Source organism: Meleagris gallopavo, chromosome 6, assembly GCF_905368555.1.
Source record: "Meleagris gallopavo chromosome 6, MGAL_WU_HG_1.1, whole genome shotgun sequence".
Classification (NCBI taxonomy): Eukaryota; Metazoa; Chordata; class Aves; order Galliformes; family Phasianidae; genus Meleagris; species Meleagris gallopavo.
The window spans coordinates 22,915,698-22,932,223 of record NC_139409.1 but is presented as its reverse complement, the minus strand read 5'-3'; the positions used below and the strand labels follow the sequence as shown (position 1 = coordinate 22,932,223).

General features: G+C 39.7%; 1 protein-coding gene across 2 annotated transcripts in view; it reads left to right on the top strand.

Annotated features, from left to right (window-relative positions):
* CALCR (calcitonin receptor) overlaps positions 1-16,526 on the top strand; it is a 141,504-nt gene that overhangs the window by 59,250 nt on the left and 65,728 nt on the right. Inside the window, exon 2 of one of the 2 annotated variants that reach the window (XM_085227447.1) lies at positions 13,476-13,560. In XM_085227447.1, the coding sequence (XP_085083573.1) occupies positions 13,513-13,560 (48 nt within the window). In that variant the 5' untranslated portion in view covers positions 13,476-13,512. Of the gene's footprint in view, positions 1-13,472; positions 13,561-16,526 lie in introns of both variants that reach the window. The other variant, XM_085227446.1, reaches the window with a different exon arrangement.

Below are 16,526 nucleotides of genomic sequence, written 5' to 3'. Positions count from 1 at the left end.
GTACCCCAGCTTGGAAATACTTATTATCAGGGAGAATGTTTTGGTAAGAAATCCATCATGAGTAGAAGTGTTTGCCTTTTGTTTGCTTTTCTCACTGTGGGAGACTGGCCTTTTTTTTGTGGTGTTCCTTTTCTCTGTCTGCTCTAAACTGCTTTTTATTGAAATCAATCTCAAATGTTCACTTTGTTTGAATGGCATCACTGCTTCTAAAGTAATGCAAAAATTAAATAAAAAAAACTATTTCTTACAACTTCAAAATTGATAGCAATTTAAAAGGCATTTCATTTCATTTACATTTTATGGACCAGGTGCTTATTGCTACTTAATCAGCAGTATATAATTAATGACTGAGATCTGGAATTAAGTCCTGAAACAGCACTCAGAAACAAATCTACTTCAGAATGATGTGACCATTGCAAACTGAATTAGTGCTATACATTCCTCTCAAAGACAGGGACCCTGGCAGTGCAGGAAGCCAACCTGTACTGCATTCTTTTGGCCATCAGCCTGAGGAGCTGATTCTGTACATGTTACCAGAAGCCCTGGCAGTGTCTAGGGCCTCATGTGAGTGCTCCAAGCATCTGTCTTTCTTTCATCAGTTTCCATGATTTATGCACCTGGATTATCCAATGGGAGTTTGGTGTATTGTTACTTGGTTTCAACCCAATCATTCTGATTATGTGAAAATAGCTCTTTCTAAGGATTTTCATTTATGTCTGAAAATCCTCTTCTTTCTTTCTCAGTTTGTCAGCCAGAATCAGTGTAGAATACAAATGTGGGAGAGGCATCTTCACAGAGGTGTAACTCGGTGTTTCCCTATCAGATGTTTGTAAAGGGGAAAAAAGCCAACCTCTGTTGACTAGTGTTTCAGGTGCACATTGCTGTGAACTATCACACACTTAACTTAATGGTGGATCTGTATCTCAAGGCCATAGTTCAGAATTTTGCATCTAGATCCTTGTGCTGCCTCATTTAGAGATTTCTGGATAGAATGGCAGGTAGGAATAACTGTCAAGGTAGCCAGGAGAAAGGATAGTGCCTTCAGAGTCAGATTCTCCTTTCTGGCTTTATGATCTGAAGATGAGGACAGAGAAGAAACAGGTATGAGACAAGTAATGGTCTGTCTGTGCTGTGTGGCTGCTAGAGGTGTGTGTCTACTCTGCTAGAAATTGCTATCCACTGAGTAGGTTGCACACTGAAACTTATTCAGGACTGGAGGTAACCAGTTGCCAGGATCAGTGGTGTAGACCTATGAAGTATCGTAACAGTTGCTGTTAGAGACAAATGTTTGGGTGAATGATTGATGAAAGAGAAGAAGAGACAAAAAGAGAGAAAAGAGAGACAGAGAAAGGAGGAAAGGAAGAAAGATGGAAAGAAAGAAAGAAGCCCTTTGCTTCAACTTATGTGTATTTTGATCTGTTGTGATGCTTACAGAGCCTGTTCATGATGAAGTGACACATGCTATTTATCTCATTCAATTAAAACTCCAATTAAAACATATTCTCCCGCTTTCCAAAGAGCTCAAATTACACCTCTTATTTGTCATGAAAGAGTTTTGTTTCAATTAATAGAGCTTCTTGCATTTAAATAAGTTTCCAGATTTATATCAGAAAAAGGGAACAGACATGGTTGAGTGGCCTCTCCAGAAACATTGCCAGAAGACAGTTAAAAGATTGAGCCACTACAGTAGTTATTTATATCATATTTATATGTACAACTATATATTCAAGTGATCATTTTATTTTTTTGATGGTTGCATGTTCTGTACATATCCACTGATTAGAAATCCCAATAAAAACCTATATTTACTAATAAAAAACACTGAGCATTTGCTTCCTGCCTATACCTCTTTTCATTCCTTTCCTCTTATTCCAGCTACTGACCATGAGCTAGCTGCCACTTTAACAGGGAGACAAAAGACTGATTAACAAAACATATCCTAAAATCTTGATTGTGATTGACTACCCATCTACTGGACCCTTTGTTTGGCTCTCCAGTACCTGGCAGGATGGAATTTCATTCTGAATGAGGAATCAACTGAAGGTTTTCTCAGCTGTATCATGGAAAAGTAGTTTTTGAGAACTCTAGGACACAATACTTCTGGGCTGGAGACCATATACTAGTCTGGTTCTACTAGATCACCAGTGAATTGAGTTTTTGTTAAGCAGTACATTTTATTCTATTTACACATTCAATCAGCAAAATTTATTTCTTAATAAATTATTCTTACGGCATATAAATTTCACTGTACTTCCTGTAGGTATAAATTGGCTGGTCTGTTTGCCTGGGACTTGATAAAATTGGAGGAAACTGAACTATCATCTCTTCTTCTGCAAAAAGACTCACTGTTCCTTATCAAATGTTACAGTATAGTCATTGTTGTCTGCCTGCAATCTTGTGGGCATTTGCCAAGGAGATCACCAAAATTCCTATCTGGAAAGAATCTCATTCTGCAGTGGATCCTTTTAAACATGGAGTCCATCGGACGCTCCCTCGTGCTACTTACATGGTCAGCAGCACAGCATCCAGCAGGCAAGCCCACTGCATCACCTAGATGACTTCAGCTATGGAACACCAGGGCCTCATGTCAGCACATTAGTTAAAGAGCATTTTAAATGGTACTTAAAGCTAAGCTTCCACATGGCTATTACACTAAACAGGGATTGACTGTTGTGCACTGTCAAAGAGACAAAAATGCTTATGAGCTTTGTTGAAATGCATTGTAGGCACAGAGTAGTGTAGAAATCTATAGCAAGAGCTCAGTGAGCCTAGATGAATTTTGTAGAAAAGTGCTAAGGATTTTGTAGACATGTAGTACTACCAGCTGTATTTGCTGTTAAACTGAGACAAATTTCACACTGGTGTTTTACCAACTCACTATGGCAAGCAACTAGCACAATATTCGCTTATAACAAGCTAAATCAATATAATATTGAACAAGACTTTCTAGCCTTGTATATGCTCTGTGCTGTTAGTATACACCTGAGCTATCAATATATTTAAAGAAGATGGGAATGGCATCTTTTGGAAAGAATCAAACTGGAAGAAGAGCACCAATGAGAGTTGGGCCTTTCACTACCTTAGTGTTGGTGACTATCTCAGTATGGTGCAGAAGATTCGTCATAGAGCTTTAGATAGAAATATTGATATTGTTTGAAAAAAATACCCTTTACATGCTTTTTGAGCTACTGCTGTCTGGAAAATATGCTCCATAGGAAGATCAAGTACTTCATCTGGATGAATACATGGCATTTAGAGAAAAGCTGCAGATCAACAAATAAAAGCCCAAACTGTGCACCACCAGCAGGCAAAATCAACACTGGAAGGAGGGCAAAAGTCCCCAGGACACAAATTTTGCTGAGCCCATAAAAGCTAGGTTGTCTTAAGTTCCTGCACCTTGAGATTTTGTCAGCCCTGTGAGAGCACACGTACAATGTGGATTCAGTGAGGCAGTCAGAGTGTCAAGCAAGGTCAGCTCTCGTGCTGCTGAATAGGCTGTGCTGACTTATTTCCAAAGCTATTAGAAATCTTTTATGAATCTCAGTGCTTATCCAAGTAGGCTTCCTTTTGGTCCCCTGTCTGCTATATGAAGTACTGTCAATGTAATTTATGGAAGAGACTATCTATTATTTTTCCACATGAAGCTCTTGATCGTGGATGGATATTTGGATATTTGAAGTTATTAACAGCACTTAGAAGCTAAGGTTTCAGGTCTTTTCACTCTCTGCCAGTGAAATAAATGCTAGCATTGGCAACCTATGGTTTAACAAGAAAAATCTTGCTGAGAATTTTGCTGAGTATTTCCAGGTTTTTATTTTGAAAAGCTTTACAAAAATGCTGCTATACTGGAGCCATTTCTTTTCCTATTTGATTGTATCATTTGTAGTCAAGATTGTCTCTGCAGCTGAATTTGACAGGAAGATCAGGGAAAACCCTAAGCCTTGCTGTTCAGAATTATCCAAGTCTATAGGCTAAACTGAAGAATAGCCCCTTGGCACCTGGGGCATGGGTCCTGGCTATGCTGAGAAATGCAAAACTGACTCCCTGTTTTCAGCTGACTCAAAATTTGTAGGCTAATCCTCATTAGTGACTTCAGCTGACATTTTGGATTTGCTTCTGAATTTCTTGCCTAGTGGAGCCAGAAATTCAGCTTAATAGCTCCAGCAGAACAAATCCCTGCCCAACACAGGCTTTAGCTAAAGTGTATCAAGATTTTACCAAAAGGAAACGTTGGCATAAAGAAGCGTTCAGAGTTGGTTTTGGCAGCCTTAAAAAACACACTTGTGTTGGAAGTGATCATAAATTGGACTTGACTGATTTGCTTGAGAATTGCAATGGCCCCGCAGGCTTTCAGCCTTACCAGTAGAGCAGGTACACGCCAGATGTTGCTTTACCCACTGTGTAATAGTTGTGGCTAACGAGCTGGTTCAGAGCCTCCTCCACAACCCACCAAAGCCCTAAGACAAAAGAAAACTGTGCGTTATCTTTGTGACTAGAATCTCACATACAGAACTGATGCATGAAAGGAGAGTAAAGCCAGAGAATGAATGTGAAGTAATCAGAGTAATAGCCAGAGACATGGTGACAATGCCAAGAGGCCAATGAAAATGAAAATCTGCATTACATGTAGCAAGGTCTGAGGAGCCATTTCTGCCAATATTGGAGAATTAGTTCCAAGCTCTGCCATTTTCCTTTTAAAAGTGTGTAGGTTAGCTTCCCAAGGCTGTCCCACAGCTCCACTTAACAATACTGTGGAAGAAGGAAAATCCTGGGCTGGCAGAAAAGTGTCTGCCCTGCAGCTTCTGTTGAAGAATGAGAACATTTGCACTTTGTTGGAGCCAGTGCTGAGATTGCCTCAGCACAGTGGGCAGCAAGAGCACAGTGTACATGTTTCCTCATTTCTTTTCCTTGCTAATTGACAAAAGAAAAGAGGAGGAAATAAGGAAAACATTAATCTCTCTGCAAGTCCCTGAAAAAACCCCTTCAGTCCTTTATTCTCATCCACACATACGTGTCCACTATGAACCTTGCCTGCATTGTTACCATGATTATCACTGAAAATAAGACTCTTCATGTATGTTACTCTGTAGTCCTCAAAATTTTAATTTCAGTGGCTAATAGCTGCCTCTTGGCAAAGTAGCAGTTGACAGTAATTTATCATATGTAAATTTCATTGTTAGACTTTTGTAACGCGTGCATAATGCCATAGTGAACAATGTGCGAATTTTGCCCTAATTGAAATGAGTGCTAATATTCAATCTAATCCTTTGCTGTAATTCCTGACAGGAGCAACACAGCAAGCACTACAGCAGTGATATTTGATTATTCTGTAGTAACTAAGTGAGATTATATTTTTTTTTAGCTGATTTACACGTTTCTTTATATCTGCAGCATTCATTACAGCTTTGTATCTTTGGCTGTCACATCAGTTGTAAAAACAGTGTAAAAGGTAATAACAGCTTCAGTTCACTTCCATTTATTGTAGTTTAGATTTGTAACAAAAAAAATCAGTGCTCCATTAGGTGTAATATTTTAAGAGCATAGCTAAGGCAAGATTTACCACCAGAGGTAATCACTCTGGTGATACAACCAGCTGTTGTATCTGTGAAAGCTGGCTGAGAGCTCAGACACACACAGCTTTCTTTAGAGACTGTCACAGGATGGCTTGCATGCTCTAAAGCTTCTTTGTCTCTACTAGCTCATTTAGGAGCCCTGTTAGGTACAGCCCTGTGAGATCAATGTAACATCTTCTGACTTCAAATCTTAATCAGGATTTCTATTCATTATTAGCAGAGCTGCTATAAAATGAGAGCCAGACCTCAGGGGAAAAAAAAAAAGGCTCATTTTTGTCAGAGTAGAAGTGAAACCTACATCCTACATCCAGCTCTAACATAGGCTATTCTGCTGCCAAGTGAGAACAAAATGCTGTAAATGTGTGTCATGTGCATTTGATTTATAGCAATCCACTTGCATGATTTTTCACACTTTATGTGATTTATATAAAAACAGTGACATAATAAAAAAGTATAATATTTTTTCTTGTTACTTTGCCCATCCCATAAAATATTCACTTACCTCGAATAATCTATAGCAATGCATAGTTACAAAAAAGGACCAGTGGGAGTTTGCCTGGGGAAGGACTGAATGGAAAACTGAGAAGGAGTTGGCCATAAGGAAATATCAAATAACGGTTTTTCTTTCCAATTTATGCTCCAGCTGAAGGAAAACTTTTAACAAAGTTTTCAATATATGGAATCAAAAAAGTATTGATCCTAGAGGGAAGAATGTCACAAATGTGGTTGCATTCATCTAAATAAATAAAGATTCTGCCAGTGTCGTGCAGAAAGAAATTGGGAAATGGAAAAAGAAATACCCATAAGTTCAACACTTAGCATCTGGATTTTCTTGCTTCTGTTTAACTCCTTATATGTGCATCCCAAGTGCATCTAGGACTGCCTTGTCATTATGTTCTTATTTCACTGAACTTCCAGAAGTGCTTTAGATACTCCCGTTAATACTTTTGAGCTGGAATATGTTATGTTTTACTGCTTCCCAGAGTACATTTAAAATGACACCATCCAGTCTTTGTGAGTAATGCAGACCTTGGGTACCAACTCCATTTAAGTATTTTACTAGTCCCTTCCTGAAATTTTATTTGTTTCCACTTTATTTTAAGTCTCCTAAAACCTCTTGGCCAACAAGTAGAGAGAGATGAGGCATGGCTTCCTAAGTACTAAAAACATAGTTTCTTGGCTACTGCTTTGTGATGGGAATCACCTCCTTTTGCATTAGCAATTGGAGGATGCAGAAGCATTGCATATGATTAATATTCAAACTGTGCTACATTTCTTTCAAAATATACTTATTGTCAAAGAATAGCTATCTTCTACTTTCTCTTTAGCGTATACAATCACCTTGATCATCAACATGTATATTGTGTTGGCTTTTCAAAACTTGTGATTATCCAAAAAAAAAATTCAGCCAAGGCAGCAGCTATTTTCTCTTTTTATTCTGTTTTTGTTCAGTTTCTTAGCAAGGATTTGGTTAAAGGCAAGCCTAGAGTTAAATAGCCCATTCTTGTTGACTAAGTTTCAGTAGGAAAATGAAGCTTCAAGTATTGCAGGTCCCATGTAATTCAAGTGAACCAATAAAGTAGATATATTTGATCACTTGATCTGTATAGATCTGAAATTGCCTATTTGCCATAGCTAATAGTTTCTGTTTGTTTACATAGTACCTACTCAGCTCTACAGATGCAGTTCGCTCACTCTGCCAGGAAGGATAATAGAAATTAATAGTGATCTTCTTGAGTAGCAGTTGGGTAATCATCTAGCAGATGGGCATTTGGTTCCCTGATAGTGAAATTATCTCCAAGACTACTAAAAGGAATGAGAGAAGATCCAATAAATTACATAGATGCCTGCAGTTACCATGTTGCAATGCCTTTTGCTGCCCGACACGTAAAATTGAGAATTTGGAACCTGTATTTTTCAGAAGGTTTTCATATGAAAACTTCAGGATGATTACACAAAAGCTCAGACGCGGCTCAGGGAGCTGCGTAAAGGTAACCATCACATCTTCAGCCTTGCTTTATCATCCTAGATGTTTGACTAGAGACTGTAAGGAGGCACATTTCCCCATCCGGCACTGATGATCACCAGCTTTCTGGCATAGTAAACACTGAATAGAGCTCACCATTTCCCTCAGAAATATCTCTGTGAGAAGATGATGGTTCCAGTTAATCTACTGGCAGACCAGTGTTGGCTACTAGTTAGAGTATGTGTACGGGAAATAAGAGGGACTGGCTCGGTTTCCTTCTTGCAGCCGAGATCACAACCATGGCATTTCTTTTGTCTAAAGGGGCTGTTATTGCTGTGCTGCAGTGCTGGTCTGCACAGGACCTGAGATTATAGTAATGTGACTGAAAAGCTGACTCCTGGCCCAAAGCAGTATCCTAAATTATGAAAGCAGAGGTAAAATGTCCAGATGGGAATGAGAAAATAATTTTAATATTTTCCCCCAGACACATTTGGCAAAACAAATGCAAGCTGGAAACTATGTGAAGGCACATGGAAAACAAAGAGGTGACTGGTGATAGCCAGCATTGCTTCACTGAGGGCAAATCATGACTGACAAATTTGGCAGTCTTCTATGATGGAGTACATCACTGGTGGATAAGAGAAGAGCAACTGCTGACATCTACTTGGACTTGTGCAAAGCATTTGATACTGTCGCACACAGCATCCTTTTTTCTAGATTGGAGAGACATAGATCAGGTAGATGGACCACTTGATAGGTAAAGAATTAGCTGATCGGTTGCATTCAAAGAGTTACAGTCAACTGATCAGTGTCCATGTGGAGACCGGTGATGAGTGATATCCTCTAGGAGTCAGTATTATTTAACATCTTTTGTCAGTAACAAGGTCAGTGGATCAGCAAGTTTGCAGATGATACCAAGCTGTGTGGTGCATTCAACACTCTGGAGGGAAGGGATGCCATCCAGAGGCACCTGGATAAGCTTGAGGGGTGGGCTCATGTGAACTTCATGAAGTTCAGTAAAGCCAAATGTAGTAACCCACACCTGGGTTGTGTCAATCCCAAACTTGAGTACAGGCTAGGTTACGAGTAGATTGAGAGTAACCCTAAGGACAACATGGGAGTTCTAGTGGATGAAAAATTGAGTATGAACCAACAATGTGCTCTTACAACCCAGAAAGGCAACTGTATCCTGGGTAGCATCGAAAGGAGTATGACTGGTAGGTCTAGAGAGGTGGGTGTCCCTTTCTGCTTTCCACTCTTGTGAGACCTCCCCTGCAGTACTGCATTCAGCTCTGAGTCCCACAGCAGACAGACCTTTTGGAGCAGGTACATAGTTGGCCATGAGGATGATGAGAAGGCTGGAGCATTTCTCCTATAAAGACAAGCTGAGGGAACTGATCTTATTCATCCTGGAGAAAGAAGGTTCTGGGGAGACCTTATGAGACCTTATGAGCCTTTCAGTACTTAAAGGGGTCCTACAAGAAAGCTGGAAAGGGACTTTTTACAAAGGCCCATAGTGATAGGACAAGGGTTTATGGTTTTAAACTAAAAGAGAGTAGATTTAGATGAGATGTAAGAATTAAGTTCTTCGTGATGAGGTGTTAAGGCACTGAAGCAGGTAGCTCAGAGGTGATGTGTATGCCTCATATCTAGAGGTGTTCAAGGCAAGGCTGGATAGGGCTTTGAGCAACCTGATCTAGGGAAAGAAGTCCTTGGCCTTAGAAAAGAGTTGGAACTGAGTGATCTTTAAACATTCCTTTCAAACCAAATCTTTCTACGATTTTCTGCAACGTCCTCCTTGGATCCAAATTCCCTAAGCACTCAGCAACAGGGGCTGTGTTTCACAGAATCACAGAATGGACAGGGTTGGAAGGGACCTCAAGGATCATGAATCTCCAACCCCCCTGCCACTTGCAGGACCACCAACCTCCCCATTTAATACAAGACCAGGCTGCCCAGGGCCCCATCCAATCTGGCCTTGAACACCTCCAGGGATGGGGCATCCACAACCTCTCTGGGCAGCCTGTTCCAGTTTGCATGTTTCTTACCCACGTGCCTCTCCCTGTGTTTCCTGCTCCATCCTTGGCATCCCTGAGAGGACCTACAAGTCATGTTAAGAAACCCTGGAGACATTGGGGTTGAAGGCGAGTGTACACCCTGAGAAAAATGCACAAAGGGGGTAACAGATCTATCTAAAGAATGTGCTGGATAAATGAAGAGGTGGAGAGTGAATTTTCAAAGTTTGAAAGGGTAAGACAAGCACAAAGAAAGATATATTATTGCATCACTCTCTTATATTTGGTCACAAATCCTACTAGTCTCATACTGTGTTGTTAAAGTCTTCCTCCAAAGATATGTGAGCACTATTGTGAAATATGACATTGTGGAGTAATCAGAGCAGAATAATTAAATGAGAAGTTTATCTCATTATTCCTCCTAAAAGCCTTTCTTTCTTATTGTTTCTTTGAACTGCAGCAAGTCAATGCTGATCTACTGCCCTCTCTTAAATCTTCACTCTTACACCTTTTTCTGGCCCTCCTTGTTGTCAATGTTAGGCCACTTGTGCAAATGACTGAGTGGATAAGGTTGTCCCACCTTTGGATAACCCAATGGTAATTGTAATTATAGACCTGTTCGGTTTAGTATTAGAACTGTAATAGTCAGAACCAAAAGAGATGACAGTACCAATAGAATGTTGTACTGTTCCTCAGATGAGCTTTAGGACTAATCCCAAGGTACCCATGGTATTACGTAATAGCTGAAGCAAGAGGAATATCTTAGTACATAATAAGCTATGCTACATTAACAGAGAAATAAAGAACAATATGCTAGTTTAAAAACCAGACTGGGATTTCGTACAGAACTATTATAAGCAACAGATGATGGAGAATTAGAACAATTGTGGAAAAATACTGGGCTCTAACCATGTGCATATGATTAAATATGACTAAATATGAATGTTTTAAAACTTAAATGTATGAAGCACATTATGTTATCTTAACATCAAGCAAGGACATTGCTGAACTTTACAAAAAAAAAATGATAAACTGTAGAAGAACATGAATCAAGATAGAACCTAAAATCTGCTTGAGAACTTCAGCAAATGAAACAAAATCTGCAGTATTAAATCTCCATAATAATCATTCTTATATTAGCTCCAGTGATCCAAATAGTTATCAGTACATTGTCTATAATTGCTTGTGTTCACTGCAATATGCATGATCTGAGGAAAACCTCATATACCTTGAAATATCTGTATTGAAGAACCATCTGAAGTGCCTATGCCCCAATCATTTTGAAAGATTAAAGTGGCTATGACAGTAGCACAAGTCAGGTGGCAATAAGGAGCCAGAATAAGGCAAAGGAAGGATTCCTTCTGCAGGTATTGTCACCAAAGCCTGTGTGTGATTGAGTCTTGACATTAATATATGCTATGGACCAAGCTCCTTTCTGTGCTAATGATAGCACAGCTCCAGATCCAGCTATGCCCTATTTCTGGCTGCTTGGGGCTTTCTAGCCTCCTTTTCAGTGAAGCTGTCCATGGCAGAAGTGCAAGTAGTGTTTTTAGCACAACAGTCCCAAACTTGAACGTGCCACTTTGCACATCCCAGTTTACCTGTTGTATCACCCCTAAACCAAGATTGCTGGCAATGGGACAGAGCTGTGGTGATGTAGGTCCAAACCTCTGTCCAGAGGCTGACGATCCATCCTTTGGGGCTCCCCTTCCTGAGAATCTTTCTCCCTCCACATTACTCCTGATCTGTCCCTTGATGAACGCTTTTTACCTGCACGTGTCTTTTCACTTCAAGATGCTCGTTGTCCTTGATCCAGTAACCCATGTACGTAGTGCTGTAGGTCATTCTTGAGGTTAGAGAAAAGCTACTTCTCAGTCAGGGACTTTATAGTAGCATTGTTAAAGCCTGTTAAAATTGTTGGCTCTGGAAAAGACTCTGGTGAAAGAGGTAGAAAAAAACAGGTACTGGACTTCAAGTAGCATGTCAGCCATTCCTGTGGTTAGAGCTGGCTAGAAGAAGAAACACTAGAAATATCGAAATTATGCAAGATTTAGTATGCAGAGTAATTCTTATTCATTTACTCGTATGTACTATCATACAGCACAGACATCACAGTTAACAGAGGGAAAAAAATAATGTCTTCAGTACTTTACAGATGATTTTTTTAACTGGGAGATATGGGAGCAAGAAGTATTTTAAATAGCTTCCTCAGTACATACTAACAAACATTCACAAAATCTCACTTGACTAAAATTTACCTGCAGTTGCAGCTTTAATCCAACATAATGCTGTAAACACTTTTAGCACTAAGTGCAGGAAATTAGCTGCATTGCGGGTTTGCTATTGATTTTGCCTGCTCTTTCTAGATCACAATATTGCATTCATTGCTCTGCCATTTGTGGCAAGTAGTGTGTTGCAAGACTGTCAACAGCTTGTAGGGCAAAGTTATTTTGCCTATTTTTTAGCACATCCCTGTAGATGCAGCAGAAGAGGCTAGCAGAGGGAATGCAGAAGACAACTGGCTTTACATCACACTACGGAACACTTCACAGTACTGTGCATAATTGTACAGACACATTTATGTATATATATATCTGCTCATTGGGCAGCTGATCAAGACCCATTATTTATTTGCTCATATATTTTTTGGCAGTTTTGAACCAATATACACTGCGGGGAATAGTATACAGAAGATGGAAACAATTCCAGACATTTTCCTCAGATCTAGCTGACCAATTTTTGCTTCAATTGAGTTATCTGTCATTGCTGATCAAATACAAATATGTGGCTGACAGCATAATTATGTATTATTTCTGTGTCATTTGCCTGTCCCATTACTTCTGGCATGCCAGAATGCTTCTGGAAAGGCTCTGACGGTAATAAGGCTACTTCTTAACAGAGGCAGATTTTCTGAGTCCTCTTCTTCATCATTCCATGTTTTATGTAACCTCAGTGGCACATGAAACACTCCGATTTATGGGATATTACATGCAGGTGCATTAGATTGCAGTAGAAGGCCACACCTTTCTTACATTTTGAGATTATTTCTTCTTTAGATGAGGACAATTACAACTGATTTTTTTCCTCTCTGTAATGGGTGGCATTCCACGCCACTTCAAGTTGAGAAGAGCTGCTACAGTGCTGAGGCAGAAACAAGTTGCACAAAGGATTGTTTTGCTCACTACACATACTGTAAACTAAGCCTCAAAGTCTGTGTGCCCTTCTCCCATTAAATTCTTGGGGTTTGGGCATGTCTGCTGCTCAGGTAGTGTGCTCACTCCATTTTTTAGATGCCTCAGAAATGAAGGTGTGGTCAAAGGCTGGATGGGTGATGACTTAAAAGAGTCAAAGAAAAGCAGAAAGCTTCTGGTCCAGTTCCCTTCAAGCCTGTGGAGTCATGGCCATGCTGTGCTTCTCTATCACTTTGTGCAGCTGCAGTGGTCATTCTCAATGGTGGAGGGTCACTGCCACGTGTCTGCCTGCAGTTGCACAGACCGGGCAAACTAGCTGAATTTTGGATTGTGAAATCCCACAGTCTTGCTTCTTTGCCAGGAAGTCTAACTTAAAGTGTTTCCAATTTGTCTCTTTTCCTGCCACACTGAGTTCTGTGGTAACCTACCTAGTGGTTACACAACCAAAGTCAGCTCTGCAGGCAGAGAGGCAGTTTGATGTAGATACACAGCTGGTCATGTAGTAACATGGAGCAGTAATTCATGCCCGCTGACCTTAGCATCTGTAGGAGAGGCTGAAATAAAAGCATACCTGTCTCCAGTGAATTCAAACATCAGCACACATAAGATTGGAGGCACACACACGTGCAGAATGCACTTGAAGTCTAAAAAGATGCCCATACACAAAGATAGGAATTTATTGTAACAAAATCTAATCCTGGTTTTGTTTTTGCTGTTTAATTCCCAGAAGGATCAGCTACAACGTGTTTCTGCAGGAAGATTTCACAATGAAAAAAACTACCCACAGTTGCTTCTTACTGATTATCCTTCTTACTGTAAGTATAAGACAAATGAATGACACCTGCCAGATTCAAACTTGTGGTGATGTTCAGAAAAATAAGGAGTACTGAGTTATATTTGTTATACAGCACAGGTGAAGTAATGAGTTGCCTTACTGATAAACTTTGAAATAAGGTTAATAAAGTTTCTGAATAAGATATCTTATAAAAGTTTGAACTTGAAACCACCGTTCCCCAGTGAGACAAAACTGCAAGTCTGAAGATGGTAATGCCTGTGTTTTTTTGACTGGATTTGGAAACTTACTAGTTGAAAACTTCCTAAACGTTGTGTGAGACTTTGACTTAAGTGATAGTGAATTTTCACTGTTTATGTTGGCTCTGGTCTTAGGAAAGCAACAGAAATGGCAAATATCACTATAAAGATTAGTTGTTAAGTTCAAACACTACTTCCAACTGTTTGATCTCAATATTTCTGTTACTCCAATATATTCTACAGCAGCATGGCTGGGTAACTATTGTTCTGACTATGTAGCAAATTAATTTCTACTTGACTAAATACCTCTCATGTAAGTTGAATGGTTTCTTTGAGGTTTACTTGTGGAACCTCAAATGATTAGATGATTAAAATCAAAGACATTGCAGATACTCAGAAATGTGGACACTATTCAAATCCTCAGTAACACAGCACTCACATGTCTGAATGATGCTGTTGGAAATGAGCATCTCTCTGCTAACTTGTATGCCTGATGCTACCTTATTCCTCAAAGATATATTTGTCTCTGTATTCCTGATGAAACCTTTGATTCTTATTACTCTTGATTGTATCTTGTTGGTTAGCTTCTCAGACCCTGCTGCTTCTCAGCTTTTCTGCCATTCATGTGGAATGAATATGGAAGCTGTATGTGTCCCCATCAGCTCACACCCTTTTTGGTTATAAATTGTGGAAATGGGACTATAGGATGCTCAGGGGAATGGCAGAGACGTCTCTCCCTGTTTTATTAGTTTCAACCTAGCATAACTTGTCCACTGTGCTGCTTGCCACTTAAATTAACATGGAGAAAAAGTAGGGTAGGGAAGCCAAGAACAGTAAAAGAATAGTGGAATAAAACAATGAAATGAGATCATGAAGAATGCAGAAGAATGGCAAAGAATGCCTTACTTGGGTAAAATACTGAATTCGTATTTCAGGATCAGGGACTTCAAACAAAGATGAGCTGGAGAGCAAGAGTATGAACAGAGGAGACTTAACATTTTCCTGCTAGCTTGGTTTCAAAAATAATTAATCCAGAATTAGTTAATGATTTGAATGATTATCCCCATGCTTTTCAAAAATCTGCCTTGATATGTATCAGAGTATACTGGGTTTTGTGGCATTATGTGTCTGTTACACATAGCCCTGCAAGTGGTGCACGTAGTACTGTGCTGGCTGGAACATCGTGCATGTTTAGAGATCTCTCAAAGCCAAAGGACCCATCAGAGACCAGATATCTTCTGTGCTTGAATAATCCCAACTGACCTGCATAACATAACAGGAGCCTTGGCAAAGAACAGCAAGTCTTCCTGTAAGAAATCAAAGCCAAGTGAAAGAACAGTTCCAGATTATTTTTCTTCCATGATAAAATGACAGGACTGTAAATATTCTGTTAACTAAAATTGTCAACAGCCCTTACTGAGTGTTTGGAGTTTCTCTCCTACAGCATATATTTGGAGGACAATGTTGAAAGATTTGGCTGGTCCTCTCTCTAAATTAGATCTCTCACCTATGGTATCACATGTGCAGCGTTGGCTCTGTCCTCCTTACAGCAGTAACCCAGGGCTAGGACTTATTTGAAGCTCTGCAGTAAAATCTGTATCTCCTTCCTTTTAGATATCTTCACACTAGAGGTCTCTTTAACTTCTGGCCTGTATGTGTAACTTAAGCACAAATTTACTTACATTTTCACTGCTCCAATCTCAGTATTCCATCCTTTTCCACTATGGTAGCCATACTGTGATCTTGTTAGACACCTCTTAGATCAATTTATCTTCTGGTAAGGGAGAAGCCACAGTCGTAGAAGGGGACTGTGAACAAGCTCTATTTTCTTGATAGTACTTGCCAGAACACTGCTGTTAAATCAAATATGAAAAATATTTGGCAAGGGTCATCTTTCCAAAAATTTTTCCATCTGAAGTTGGTGGAAAAATACAATTTTTACATTTTATTTGTGGTCTGTCATAAGGAAAGGGTATCCTTCTTTCTCTTCCAGAAAGGCCATTCCCATTCTGCAGGATTTTCTAATTGCTCCTGGGTTCCCAGAGTCAGTCCCATATCCCTCCTTGCATGCTTGGTCCTAGACTCCAATTACAAGTACTCCATAGGTCCTCCTCCCCACAGTCTCCAGCCTCTAGACCTGTCCCAAGTGGTTTTGGTACCTTCTGATAGAAACTGTCTCTCTTACCTGTGTCATTTCTACATAGACTAGACAGCACTCTACTCCTTTGTGTATAGATCCATAGTAATTATTCTTTGCCAAACACAAACTGTTTAAAGCACCTGTTGCTCCAAGACTCAATTATTAGAAGTGAAGCTCATTTCTTATTGTCTCTCTGACTGCTCTCCGTGCTTTCGGATGCAGAATAATAGCCATTCTTCCACCATCACCAGATAATCCTTTGCAATTTGGAGGGAATTCCTTTAGAAATTCTAACTGTTCTTCTCAGGGAATGTTTCTTACTTCACTTTATTCCTGATACCGTCTATTTTTCAGTAATTACTGAGAGCCCCAGAATATAAGTGAAATTTTTTTCAAGTTCCTCAGTCATCATGTGCTGGCAGAATTAGACCATATCCTACATGCATACTTCTCTCCACAAGAAGGGTGAGCATTGGAGCAGTGTGTCCAGGAAGATCAGACTGCTGAAAATGAGAGGGAGGAGGAAACAAGCTTGGGTCTTTTTCCTGTGTGACTGATCAATTTTGCAGGACATTGAGATAAGAGAATTGTATTTTCTACCTCATTTTG